This window comes from Budorcas taxicolor, chromosome 8 (genome assembly GCF_023091745.1).
Source record: "Budorcas taxicolor isolate Tak-1 chromosome 8, Takin1.1, whole genome shotgun sequence".
NCBI classification, from domain to species: Eukaryota; Metazoa; Chordata; class Mammalia; order Artiodactyla; family Bovidae; genus Budorcas; species Budorcas taxicolor.
The window spans coordinates 10,213,530-10,228,634 of NC_068917.1; the positions used below are offsets into that span (position 1 = coordinate 10,213,530).

General features: G+C 37.7%; 1 protein-coding gene across 1 annotated transcript in view; it reads right to left on the reverse strand.

The window, feature by feature from the left end:
• GLRA3 (glycine receptor alpha 3) overlaps window positions 1-15,105 on the reverse strand; it is a 181,519-nt gene that overhangs the window by 136,467 nt on the left and 29,947 nt on the right. Inside the window, 1 exon segment of the mRNA XM_052645083.1 lies at window positions 9,737-9,864. Within this exon segment, the coding sequence (XP_052501043.1) occupies window positions 9,737-9,864 (128 nt within the window).

The following is a 15,105-nucleotide window of genomic DNA, read 5'->3' on the forward strand; positions in this document are numbered from 1 at the left end:
ACTCTATTTTAGGGGGCTCCAAAAATCACTGCAGGTGGTGACTTCAGTCAGGAAATTTAAAAATGATTGCTCCTTGGAAGAAAAGCTATGACCAATCTAGACAACATATTAAAAAGCAGACAAAAGTCTTCTGTTATTTTGCTGACAAAGGTCCATCTAGTAACCGCTATGGTTTTTCCGGTAGTCATATATGGATGTAAGAGTTGGACTATAAAGAAAGCTGAGCACCAAGAACTGATGCTTTTGAACTGCGGTGTTGGAGAAGACTCTTGAGAGTCCCTTGGACTGCAAGGAGATCCAACCAGTCCATCCTACAGGAAATCAGTCCTGAATATTCTTTGGAAGGACTCATGTTGAAGCTGAAACTCCAATACTTTGGCCACCTGATGCAAAGAACTGACTGGGAAAGATACTGGGAAACATTGAGGGCAGGAGGAGAAGGGGATGACAGAGAATGAGATGGTTGAATGGCATCACTGACTCAATGGACATGAGTTTGAGCAAGCTCCGGGAGCTGATAATGGACAGGGAAGCTTAATGTCCATGGGGTCGCAAAGAGTCGGACATGACTGAGTGACTGAACTGACTAAAGGGAAGAAAAAGCACAGATATTTTATTCCATGGTCACTTTATCCCATCATAAGAGACATATGAAGTCACAATTAATGGTTAGAAGATACATATATATAGTTAAATATGTACATATGTATTTTACTTAATGTAAGTGGTGGTGAACTCTAAAATATATACACAGTTACAGTTACAGTTCAGTCACTCAGTCTGAGCTCTTTGCGACCCCATGGACTGCAGTAAGCCAGGCCTCCCTGTTCATCACCAACTCCCAGAGCGTGCTCAAACTCATATCCATTGAGTCAGTGATGCCATCCAGACATCTCATCCTCTGTCGTCCCCTTCTCCTTCCACCTTCAATCTTTCCCAGCATCAAGGTCTTTTCAAATGAGTCAGCTCTTCACATCAGGTGGCCAAAGTATTGGAGTTTCAGCTTCAGCATCAGTCCTTCCAATGAATATTCAGGACTGATCTCCTTTAGGATTGACTAGTTTGATCTCCTTGCAGGCAAGGGACTCTCAAGAGTCTTCTCCAACACAGTTCAAAAGCATCAATTCTTCAGTGCTCAGCTTTCTTTTTAGTCCAACTCTTACATCCATACATGACTACTGGAAAATCCATAGCCTTGACTAGATGGACCTTTTTGGCAAAGTAATGTCTCTGCTTTATGCACAGGCTGACTGAAATCTTGAAAAGCTAAAAACCAATCTTTGATACTTTCTAAGTGTTAGTTGTTCAGTTGTGTCTGACTCTTTGCAACCCCATGGAATGTAGCCTTCCAGGCTCCTCCACTTATGGGATTCTCCAAGCAAGAATACTGGAGTGGGTTGCCATTTCCTTCTCCAGGGGATCTTCCTGACCCAGGGATCAAACCTGCATTTCCTACATTGAAGGCAGATTCTTTACCCTCTGAGCCACCAAGGAAGCTAAGCTATTCTCTTTTTCTCTTGAGAACTCTAAAACTCTGCTATTTTCCTTTGCTGGTGACAGCAATGTGAATCTGGGGGATACCCTTTTGCTTAAGATAAATTCTGTTGTGCTTTATTGACTCAAATCCATTGGAAGAGGGAAAACACAAATGTTTTAGTATTGGGTTAATTCACCTTCCAATAAAATGCGGCTTCAGGAACATCCACATTGGATGTAACTTCTGTAACTGCTGTTACAGAACTGTCAGCCCAATCTGACTGCAAACTCTTTGGCTGAAATTGGAATAAATAAAACAGTGGGAAGATGATTTTCTTATTTTAACTTAGCAAGGACCAGGGGCTTTATTTATTTATTTATTTGGTCTCATCCTTTAAATTAATTATTATGCATAGAATTGTAGGTAAAATTGGTGAAAAACTGGATTAGTTGAAAATTCAGTGTAGGCTTCGGTAACCTGAAGTTAATAAAGTCTGTTCTGATGCATTCCTTGGGACCAGGCGCTATTCAGTACCACCTAATGACTCCAGAAAAACTCTGAAAGGAACAGTATTAAGCACTGTGCTGGGAGGAGTGCTCCTGGGGTACATTCATTTTCTCTCTAAAATAGCATGTTTCCACAGAAGAGCCATGGTCACTCGTAGGGGAAGCGGGTACTGAGGACTGGCCCTAACAGTTGGGAGCATGATGCCTCACATCGAATGAACAAGACTCTAGGTCTTGCTTCTCCAATATGCCTCCCACCAGGTGCAATAACATCTTCTTAACAACAGAAAGGCAACCTGGCTTCAAAATCTCAGTTTGATGTGTAGTAAAGTAAATCCCAGTGCTTTCATGTCTAAGCTTTATTGTCCAATCCATCAGTTATCAGACGTGTTCCTCCCCTGGTTATTAGTACATACAAAAGAGCAGATCTGGTTTCTATTTTACTGCTTATTTGTTATGTGTTCTCTTCTTCAGCAGAAAGAAAGGTGAAGGGATTCGGGCACCAAATCTTAATTTCAAAAATAGAGCACTCACTTGAAAGATATACATATATATATCCACACGATATGTATATATACATATACCTGAAATACATATCCATAATAGAATTAATTTTTTAATTTAAAAAATATGTTAAGATATGAAGCAATGTGAAAAAAATGTCTATTGTTTCTAAAGATAGTCTCAGGCTAGATCATAGAAATTCTACAAAGTAAAATCACATTATTTCATAATTTACTTCATGAACATGAAGGAGTCATTACAAGATTCTTTATCATGAGAGTGAAGTAAATCAACACAACATGGTGAATGGTTGAATGGATAGCAAAAGCTTAGAGACAGAAAAAAACAGGGATTTATTGTAACTGTTCAGATGGGAAATAGAATGACCCTGACCAAGGATAGTGACAATGGAGATAGGTTACCAAGAACAAGATAGATACACTACCATAATATTTATAAAGCAGATATTCTACATGTTAAGCTTCTGGTCCATGTCAGATCATGGCAGGTCATGGAGAAGTCTTTTTACCTTCACTGTTATTATATATTGGAAGGACTGATGCTGAAGCTGAAACTCCAATACTTTGGCCACCTGATGCTATGAACTGACTCACTGGAAAAGACCCTGATGTTGAGAAAGATTGAAGGCAGGAGGAGAAGGGGACAACAGAGGATGAGATGGTTTGATGGCATCATCGATTCGATGGACATGAGTTTGAGCAAGCTCCAGGAGCTGGTGAAGGACAGGGAAGGCTGGTGTGCCCCAGTCCATGGGGTCACAAAAGAGTTGGACACAACTGAACAACTGAACTGAACTGAACTGATTATATATACAGCATTAAAATGTTGTATAGAAAAAGATGCTCAGAGAAGACTGTAGAACTTCTATTGCCATTATAGAGAGCACCTGTTTAGCAGTTGTTGGTCAGTTTGTTACTTCTGTGCCAAAGCAAAAGCTATTACATCCATCTGATACACCTACTACTTCAGTGCCAAAGCAAAAGCTATTACATCCATCTGATATACCTGTATGTTTAGCAACAGAACAAAAAACTGCCCTAGGATCTATATGGCAAGTTGTGCTTTAAAACTGTTCACTACATTAGCCATCACTGGTCTGAAAAGCAAATGACAGTAGCTGCAGATGTTTTCAGCAGCATGTTTTCTTTTAGATGTTTCTTAAATAGAATGTGGCTTTTAAGCTCAGAGGTGGACCAAGGCAAAATGGCAAAGTACAAAGCAAAGCCTTGGCAGTTACATTATTGTGATTCATGTTGGGGAAAAATTGTTCACCCGGCAGATACAGAGCAAACAAATAGACAAAAAAAAAAATCCAAGTGTTCATGAAAATGACTAAAAATTTTTAATATAATGTTGCATTAAAGCCTCACCCTTATTAAAGATATGAGTGCAATCAAAAGATTAAATTTTTTAAAGATCTGTTTAGATTTTGTTTTTATGTTTACTTTGTTTTTATCATATATATAAAAAAATAGTCATGTCATGAGGAAAGATATTTTATTTTGATTGACAAAAGAATATTTGATGACTTTAAATCCATATTTTCAATTATGTTTCAGATACTAGAAAAAAGGTTTGAAAAGGATGGCCTGGATTCAGTTTATTCTTCCCCTTACCTTTTATTCCTGAAAAAATGTAGCCAAAAGCCATTCACTTGGGCAGTGCACAATAGGCTTCAAGCTGGGGATGGCTGCGGGAGTGTGGTCAGCTAGAGCAGGGTGAGGAGGATTTCACAGCACTGGGTGTTGAAGCCTGAATGAGGCAGCCAGGTATGGGCTATTAGAACCAGAGAAGGGTGAGGACTGTGTCCACATGGCGGCATCCAGGCAAGGGGAGTGACCATCTGAACAGGACTCTTGGGCAGGAGAGGGAGTGGCAACAGACAAAGGAGATTCATTATGTACTGATCAAACATGTAATCATATTAAAGACAATGGGAGTCAAGACTTCCCAGGTGGTCCGGTGGCTAACACTCCACGCTCCCAATGTAGGGGGCCCAGGTTTAATCCCTGGTCAGGGAACTAGGTCTCACATACTGCAACTAAGAGTCCACGTGCCACAACCAAGATCCAGTGCATTAAAATAAGGAAAGAAAGAAAATAATGGGAGCCTCACTGTCAAATGAAGGAGTTAAAACATGGAAATTCAAAAACTAGAATAAATGTATGGTGGTATAGCCATCAGCGAGAACACATGGTTTTCAATAGATAGAGATATAAATACACAGATGTAAATTAACATGTGTGTGTATGTATATTTACATGTATATGTGTGTATATAGGGACACATTCTATCAGGAATCCACTTAGCCAGTTAATCAAAACAAACATCCTCAGTCATGGCAAAAATTTACAAGGTCCACAATCTAATAAGGTGCAATTAGAACACAGCATCATTTCTGTGATATTCCTATCAAGATGCATTATCTAAACTGAATCATGAGGAAACATTGGACTATTGCAAATTGAGAAACACTCTGTTAAATAAAGGAATAATATTTTTTAAATGCCAAGATCATGACAGAGGAAGGAGGGTCTGTTCTGCCTAAAGGAGACAATGAGAAATGACCCATGAAACAAGACATGAGTCTAAACTGGATTCTTGTGCTATGAAGCCATTATTTAGATAATTGATAAAATCTGAATGGGAGCTCTAAATTAGATGGTAGCAATATATCCCCTTGAGAAGGAAATGGCAACCGACTCCAGTATCCTTACCTGGGAAATCCCATGGACAGAGAAGCCTGGCGGGCTACAGTCCAAGGGGTCTCAAAGAGTCAGACACGACTGAGCACAATATATCCATGTTAATTTGCTTGTTTCAGTGATCAGACTGTGGCTATCTAAGAGAATATTCTTATCTGTATGATACACCCAACCATTGGGGCATCAGGTCAACAACTTACTTTCAAGCAGTTTAGGGAAAAAATAGTCTGTGCTAGCTATACTTGCAAATCGTCTGTTAGTCTGAGTTTGTTTTAAAATAAAAAAGGGAAATAACCACTACAGAAAGAATATATTAAAGAATAATCACACAAAATCTAAAAACATATGGTGTGGAATTTAAATCTGTGAATCTTTCAGGTGTTAGTCTACAGTTTTAGAAAGATTTATTATCAGGGATTTTTCTTGTTAAAATGACCTTGCATGATATAAAAATGCAAATAGAAAATACAGCTTTTTCAAAAGAACAACTGTGAATTTTATTCAAGAAAAGTAGTGTCTGGATGGATAGGAATAATTAAAATGGATAAAGAGATTCTAACACTTTCCCTGAAAAAAAAATGGGCAGAAATGAGTACTGGGTACATATACCATTCTGGGGATAGAATGTGTTATAGCAGAATAGACTATATGAAAATTGGATTTATGAAATGGGATAAAAGGATTAATACAGAGGAATATTACAGATGAAAAGACAGAAAACACAAAGACATAGTGAAGGCAACAGTGTTATTCCTGGATAAAGGGAGTGGTCCCTGGAAACAATAAAAAAACACCAATGCGGTAAATGTCCAGGGGGAATACACAAACAGGTGACTGCTGGCAGTCCTTTCTGCCTGGATCCAAATTAGACTTAAGGTTATAAAGACCAACTGAGGGCCTAAACAACAGAGTCAAAGAAAAGAAATAAAATCTAAAAAAAGCTAGCAAAATAGTCTGGTGAAATAATATTTTATTGCCTATGGACATCCTCTTATTTGCTATTTGATTGCTTTTTATCTGTTAAACTGGCTTCTAGTTTCAAATGACTCCTGGAAGCTTCTATTTCGAGAAGGAAGATTGAGCATGGTTACTTTCCGAGGACATAAAAATGATATTAGTGAATAAAAATGAGACTAGACATATCACACCAAAGAGAATGACAGGAAAGTCAGCATTGGTTTAATGATATAAAATATAGAAGGCAGAAGAAAACAGTTGATATATGAAACAGAGAAAAGCCTAAATAAGTGATGATTAGAACATGGAGAAGGAAGCGAACACGCTAAGAGGCACAAAATTCAAAGTCACCATCAACAGGAAAGGAGGTGGGGCATCAGACAGAGTAGCAGAGGGCATGGATACCTGTCCCAGAAAGCTCCCTGCCCCCATCCATCGTCCCCTAGAGCAGGGCTGGCCTGGGGTTTCCATGGGTTTGAAGGATGCACATTTTTTTTTCTCCTTTTTGCAGACATAATTTATGAAGGTGATTGGAAATAATATGAGTCTGTAAGCAATGCTAACTTTTTAAGTGTTTTCTTTTTCCAGCTTTATTGAGATAAAATTGACACACAACATTGTATAAACTTAAAATGTATTAATACAATGTGTTGATTTGGTACACTTATATACTGCAATAAGATTATGACTTTAGCATTAGCTAACACCTCCATCATGTCACATACTTACTATTTCATTTCGTGGTAAGAACATTTAAGATCTACTCTATTAGCAAATAGTATGGATGAACTTGGGCTTCCCTTGGGGCTCAGTTGGTAAAGAATCTGCCTGCAATGTGGGAGATCTGGGTTCGATTTCTGGGTTGGAACAATCCCCTGGAGAAGGGAAAGGCTACCCACTCCAGTATTCTGGCCTGGAGAATTCCATGCACTATATAGTCCATGGGGTCGCAAAGAGTCGGACACGACTAAGCGACTTTGACTTCATTTCATGTCATAGATGAACTTACTTGCAAAACAGAAAACACGGACACCAAGGGGGATTGTGGAGGTGAGATAAACTAGGAGATTGGGACTGACATATATACATATATACACTACCGATACTATGCATAAAATAGATAATTAATGAGAACCTAATGTATAGTACAGGGAACTCTACTCAGTGCTCTGTGGTATACTACAAGGGAAGGAAATCCAAGGAAGTGGGATTATTCTTATATGGACAGCTGATTTACTTTGCTGTACAGTAGAAACTAACACACCATTGTAAAGCAATTACACTTCAAAAAAATTTTTAATAAATTAAAATGTACTTCAGGAAAAAAAAGTTTCAAGTATATAATACAGTACTGTTAACTATAACCTCAAGGTTATGCATTAGATTTCCAGAATTTATTCAACTTCTCTTTACAAAAAAAAAAAGATTGGGAAAAAAAGAGTTCCTGACCGTACCTCAAAACTAAAGTCATCTCTATTCTGGCATTTGGAGAACCCCAGACCAAAGCCTAGCAACTCAGCCCTCAGCTGAAACAAAGCTGTGCCCAGGGCAGAACCATCTCTGTCACATGTCCTTTCCCTGAGAGAGAAATAGCACAAAGCCACCTCCTTCCACACACACAGCAGACAGAACACGTATCAGCACCCAGGCAAATGGACTTGGTCCCTCCTAAACGACAGAGCATTTCTATTACATGCAAGAAAACTAACAACCGAAAGAGAGTGAACAAGATGAATAAATATTGCTCCTGCAGGAAGAGAAATCATTGGCCAAAAAAAAGTAAAACAGAAGAGGTGGAATGCAGGAACGGAGGCATCCAATTAGCAGTCTAGTTAGTGCAAAGAAAGGTCATAACACCTTCTTTGTAAGAGGCCTAAAAAGCCATCAGAGATTAAACAGATGCTCACTGCAAATTACCAATTTTCCTTTTGGAGTGTTTGCCTGTAAGAAGTAGAATTGTGCCAAAGGACTGTTGAAGCTATTCACCACTAATATTTTTGGACAATTTAGCTTTTACCAAGTTCAGGTACATGATATTTACTACTGTCATAAAACAACAAACAGATAAACGTATAAAGTAGCACCTGCCTAGCAACTTGGAACACCATCTTTCTGTAGTTTGTGTGGCTTCTGCCTGATAAACTGTGCCTCTTCCATTTCTGCTTTTCCCTAAATAGAAAGTTCTACAGGAAACGTTTCAAATCCCAGGAAAGAAGTACTAGCATCTACCTATTATTTTTGCTTTTCAAAATGGAAATAACTGCTTCTATACACATCACTTCTTCTGCCTAAGACCAAATTTTTGAAATAATGATTTGTACAAAACTCTGATTTGTTTTGAATGATTAACTAACTTAGTAAGATATGGAGCTTTATTTGCCAATTCTTTTTTAGCAGACTCCCAGATTATTTCTAAACCCAATTATAGTTATTAAATGCATTCTTTATAATAGTTCAAAATCATTATATTTAATAGGTCTAAGACATAACAGATTTCATACTCCAATTATGGTAAAGGCACAGAGTCTTTTTTGGAGAAACCTGATTCTCAGAAAGGTTTAAGATGAATTATGACTATCCTGGAGGGAAAGAGAATAGTTGATTAACCCATGGAAGGAAAAATAATAATAATCTTAGTAAGTTAGATGTCTAAGTGTTTTAATGTCTTTAAATATTTAGTTTTATAAATAGCTAACATTTATGTTTAATTATTTACTAACATAATTTTCAATGGAAGAGACCATCTTATCTGTGCTCAGGGCCAATTTAAAGTAATTTAAGAGAATTATTTATTTCTACTTTTGTGTAATGCATTTTAATAACATTTAAAATATTTAATCTCAAGTAAATCAAAATTTTTTAAATGTACTATATTTTAGAGAAATTACACAAAATCATACAAATAAGTATCACAATTTTGTTTAAAGAAAAATGTCTACATCTAGTGTTTTTATTGATTGTTAATTAGATTGAATATTCTTATTTAATTTTTGCAAATTGTCTGAGAATGTCTCTACCAAGATTATTTTGTTTTCCTCTTACAAAATTTATAAATTACTGAGAGGTCAAACACACAAGTTTTTCCCAAGAATTTTATATTTTAAAACCATTTTCCTATTGCATAATCATCTATCTAGGCATTTTCTAAGAGTTTTCTTTTGTCACCTTTCTTCTTTAAAAAAAAATTATTTTGTATGGGGGTATAGTTGATTAACAATGTTGTGACAGTTTCACATGAACAGCAAAGGGACTTAGCCATGCATAAACTCAATACATGTGTTCATTCCCCCACAAACTCTCTAAAGGTTTTTCTTAACTATGTCACTGTGACCATCACTTCATAATGTATAAAAAATAGAATCATGAAGCTGTACACTTAAAACCAACATAATGTTGTACAATCCAAAGAAGACAAATTATGATACCTATTAACACGAGAATATATTTCTTCTTTGACCAACATGGTGCTTGGAGGATTACTGGAAATAAGTATTAGAATTCGGGGGGAATCAATTTGGAAATTTGTCTTGCTTAATCATATATATTGTAGTAAGCAGAACAATTACCTTTAAAATTGGGTCTGATTCTCGCATCATACCCCGACGTCCTCCCCATTAATTTATCTAGAAAGTCAGAAGGTGACATTGGGGCACTTCGAGACCTTGCACTGTCTGTTTCCTTCGTTGCAACCAAACTGCAAATGAGAGAAAAAGAAAAATAGATTTTTACCAAAAAGTCTTCCTAACAGTTGTTACCTTAAAATGTAAAATTAAAATGCAAAGCAAAAAGTACCTTTGAAATCAAACCCCCAAAAAGGTCCATATACTGTAGAATGAATATTATCATGACAGATGTTTATAGATTTACAGTCAGAATTTACAAGTTTTCACATGTATTTAGCAGTGACAATATTTGTGTTAAGTCTGGAAACAAAGCTACTCCAAACTGTTAGGCTTTCAAAATTTGTATTTACCCAAACTTTATTTCTGATTGCAATGTTTAGCTAAAAGTACCCTTTGTGATTCAAGCATAAGAAAATGTGAATGTTCAGCTGTAAAATACAGCTCCTATAGCTTTTATAGAGGGAAAACACACCACCTTTTAGGTTTTGAGAATTTTTCTTAACAGCAATAAACTTCTGCCCTAAATATTAAACAATAATGTTCTTTTCATCAATCAGAATGAGTGCTTCCTATACTAGTAACATGTTCAGTTAAATTTATTCTGCTTTCACTTTGTGTCTCTCTTCTACAATACATTTTGTTCAGATCTAGAATGTGTGCATGGAGATTGAGAAATTACCATAAATGTGGTCTGTGTACTTGGCTATTATCCAATGAGAAGCTGTGTCTGGGAAAGGTAGAGGGTTATTGCATTTTTTTTTTCATTCAAACATGTTCCTTAGACGCCCACAAGTGACTGCACCCCCATCCAGCTCCTCGTTTACCTAGGCTAGTCCCCAGAAGGTCTGGGCCTCCTTGCTAGTGTCAAATGAATCTTTTTATTTACAGAGCTATGCTCAAGAAAGCGAAGCAGACTTTCTGAGGACACGTGTTTGATATATATATAAATATATTTGACCTGATGTTACTTCCCAGAGGTTGTCAGTCATCACATCCTCCCAGCTCTGTCACTCAGAGTATTATCAAACTCTGAACCTTTGTGGTCACTCTCAGAAGTATCAAGTTATTAAATTCCTCCTGCCAGAATTTCCAACAAGTAGTGGAAATGGGCTTAGAACCATAACCATTAAATTACCTACTACAGTCATATGAAAAGTGAAAGGGAAGTTGCTTTGTCATGTCGGACTCTTTGCAACCCCATGAACTGTAGCCTACCAGGATCCTCTGTCCATGGGATTTTCCAGGAAAGAGTACTGGAGTAGGGTGCCATTTCCTTCTCCAGGGGATCTTCCCGACCCAGGGATTGAACCTGGGTCTCCCGCATTGTTTGTATTCAGTAATTAATAAGCACAACTGTAAAATCTAATATCAATGATAATGTGAGAATAATATTTATGAAAGTATAGTATCACAGCTAACAGCACCTATTAGCTCTTGCCGTGTTCTAGAGGATGTATCTAGTTCTGGACAGTCTAACTCAGTTATCTTCCGAACAACTGTCTTTCTGTCTCTCTTGCTTTCTCTCTAAACAGAAGCTTCTTCTCTCCCTTTTCTGCTGCCTCCATATTACTTTGTAATCCTTTATCTCTGATCATTACTGGTCAGCTGAACCCCTTGCCACGGTGATCTCTGGAAAGTTTTTTCTAAGGTCACAATAATCATCATGAAAAGAAAAATAAAAAACCTACTCTCTTCTCAATAACTCTAGAACTTTCCCCTAACATCTGGCTTTAAGAAACTTTTGCCTGCCCTTCAGCATTTGCTCATTTTCCATAGCCCAAGAACAGTGGGCAGAAAAGGGCATTTGGGGGGCTCTCCTGGCTACATACTGTTGCTTCTAAACTACTCCCTGGGTTTCTTTTGCAAAACCCTTCCTTTCAGTTGTCAGAAAATAAAATTCTACATTTTTTACCAACAAATAAACCAACTTACCTGGATCTCGATACTCTACCCATCAGCTTTTAAAAAATAATACCCTGAACTGGCAAGCACTCACATTTTGCATTTGTGGAGAAGGTTGTGATAGGTTATCTGGCTCAGCTCTGTATGCAGTGACACGTAGCCTTAGAAGAGAAATGCAGTGGTATGTTTGATTGTGAGTGGAAGAGGAAAGGCCATGTGGCCACTGAGGCAGACATCAGAGCGGTGTGCCCATAGCCAAGGAATTCCAGTGATCAACAGAGACGGGAAGAGGAAGGAACAGATTCTCCGCTACTGCCTCTGAGGGTGGGCGGTCCTACTCACATCTTGTCTGGAGCCCAGTGAACTCATTTCAGACATCTGGACTCCAGAACTGTGAGAAAATAAATTTCTGTTGTTTTAAGCTACCCAATTTGACTTGTTAACGACAGTCATAGGAATCTAATAGAAGCCTTCTGGTGAATTTTTTTACTCTACTTTTCAACTGAAGAATTACTCTTCTGTTCTTCCTGCAATTCATTTTCTTTATTATTTGTTTTAATTGGAGGATAATTACAATAGTGTGATGGTTTTTGCCATACATCACCATGAATTGACCACAGGTACACACGTGTCCCCCACATCCTGAACCTCCCTTCCCCCTCCCTCCTCCCCACCCCACCCTTCCAGGCTATCCCAGAGCACTGGCTTTAGGTGCCCTGCTTCATGCATCAAACTTGCACTGGTCATCTATTTTACATATGGTAAGGTATATCTCTCAGTGTGATTCTCTCAAATCATCCCACACTCTCCTTCTCCCAGAGTCCAAAAGTCTGTTCTCTACATCTGTGTCTTTCTGTAGTTTCCATCTCTCTGTTGGTATTTTGTATTTGGTGAGATACTATTGTCATGACTTTCTTTCCAGTTCTTTGGGCATGGTATCCTTTAGTTCTTTGAAAGTACTTTAAAAAGCTGATTTTATGTCTTTGGCTATTAATTGACTTTTCTGAACTAATTCGGTAAAATCTACATTCTTTATAATATATGACTACGGGAATATCTGTTTAGTTCACTTAGAGACCAACTAATAATTAGACAGTGATTTTTTTAAACTCCTAGGGCCAGTAAGTCTCCCAGTATTTTCTGGTGGCCCTAAGCTCATGGGGCCATTCTTCAACATTGAGTCATGCAATTGATGAAGCTGCTGTAGCCTTACTTCCTATTTGCACAAAAGATCCAAAGACACTGGAGGGAGCGCAGAGTCTTCTTGGTATTTGTTTGCTAGGGCTCTCTTAACAAAGTACCACTGGCTAATGGTTTAAACAACAGAAATTAATTTTCTCACAGTTCTGGGAGCTAGGAATCTAACATCAAGGTGTTGGCAGGGTTAGTTTCCTTCGAGAGTCTCCCTCCCTTGTTTCTAGGTGGCCATCTTCTCTCCGTGTCTTCACATGGTCCTTCCTCTCTGTGTATCTGTGTCCTAATCTCTTCCCAGAAGGACACCAATCACATTAGGTTGGAGTCTACCAATATAACCTCATTACACCTTAATTATCAACAAATAAAGTCACAATCTGAGATACTGGGAGTTAGAACTTCAACATGCAAATTTTGGAAAGATGCAGTTCAGCCCACTATACTGGATCTCATGACCACAGACATATGTGTGGACTTCTAGATGCCCAGGAATATATGGGGCTTTTCAAAACCCCTAGGGATATTTATCTTTCCACTGCTTTTTCTTTCAAGCTTCTTGGTTACTCTGTTGTTTACACTCACTGATCTCTACTGCCTCAGGTACCTGTGAAGTTAAGAAATACACAAACATCTTCAGGAAAAAGCAAATGGAGTCTCCCAGAAAACCTCCAGACAGGTAAAATCAGGGCAATTTCCCAAGAATATGATTTTAAAGAAATTCAAACTCCATTCTGTCCCCTCTGGTAACTACCAGGCTGCTGTTTTGACTGTGACTGTGTGCTATTGGCTTACAATGCTACTAAGGAGCTCAGGAAAAAGGAAGGGAATACGGCAAGTTACAAGCCAGAAATCCCATTGTTCTTACCAAGGTTCAGACGTTTTCCTTGATTAAACTACTTCGTGGATTACTGCAAGTCTCTGATTAATTACCAGAGTTCTGAGAAAGCTGATTGTCACTTTTTTGGAACAGTTTTCTCATTCCTTTCATGGAGGAAGGAGTTTACAGAAGTTGGTATTCCATTAATTTTGCTGTCACTGTTCTGACACTGTCTTCGCAGATTTCTTTTTGTATTTGTTTTACTGTATTTAGGAGTTAAAGAACCACCATGGATAGAGTTCACAGTTCCATCCATCTTTCTCTGCTTGGTACTTACTTGTGTTTACTCCCATGGTAACAGCTAATTCCCATAATACTATTTTGTAGAACTCTCTAAAAACTCTTTTCTTGTAAGTAATGTAAAGATTTGTTTTTAAAAGAAAAGATACAGAGTTTACCTTTTGGGTTGCCCCATAATGAATAGTCAACAATTTTAATTAACTAACAGTAAATATTCTACCAATAAGAGAGATGAAAGAGGAATGAGAAAGAGAGAAATATCAACATGAGTTAAATATCAACATGACAAATGTTAGTTGATCATTTTCAAAATTTGGCTACCTATATTTTCAGATATATTAAGTATTATATAGCACATTAAAGAAATAAAACCATGAAGGGCAACAAATGTAATTAAGATTCATACTGCATGCTTACAGTTTTAACAAAATAGAAGCAATTTGATTTTTTTAGGCAGATAAATGCTAAATTTTAATGATAATTGCTTGCATTCATACAGTACCTACCTTCCAAAAGAGTCTGTCTTTTCCTAACACATTTTATTAACCTACTTATAAAATAATTTTTGCAAATGTTACATCTAACATTAATCTTAAAATAGAATAAGAGGCTGGGAAGAAGATGGAAGAGGAGTAAGATGGGGAGATCACAAGCCTCCCCCCAAATACATCAAAAACTCATCAAGATACAGAACAACTCCTACAAAGCAACCTCTAGGTGACAGCTGAAGACCCCAGGCCTCCAGGGGGACAGGCTAAGCTCCCTGAAATGAGAACACAGGCACAAGTCACCCCCAGCAAGAAATCAACACACACCACCCAACCAACGTTTCCCTCCAGGTGCAAAAATCAAAAGGAAGAGGTAACACAACCCTAAAGGCTGGGAAAAGGAGACCCCAAGTGGAGCAAGTTAGAGAAAAAAAAAGATGAAAATACAGAGAAATACAGCACAAATGAGAAAGCAAGGTAGAAACTCACAAGACCAAATAAATGAAGAGGAAATAAGTCATCTCCCTGAAAGAGAATTCAGAACAATGATAGTAAAGATGCTCCAAAGACTTGAAAATATAATGGAGAAAATACAAGAAGCATTTAACACA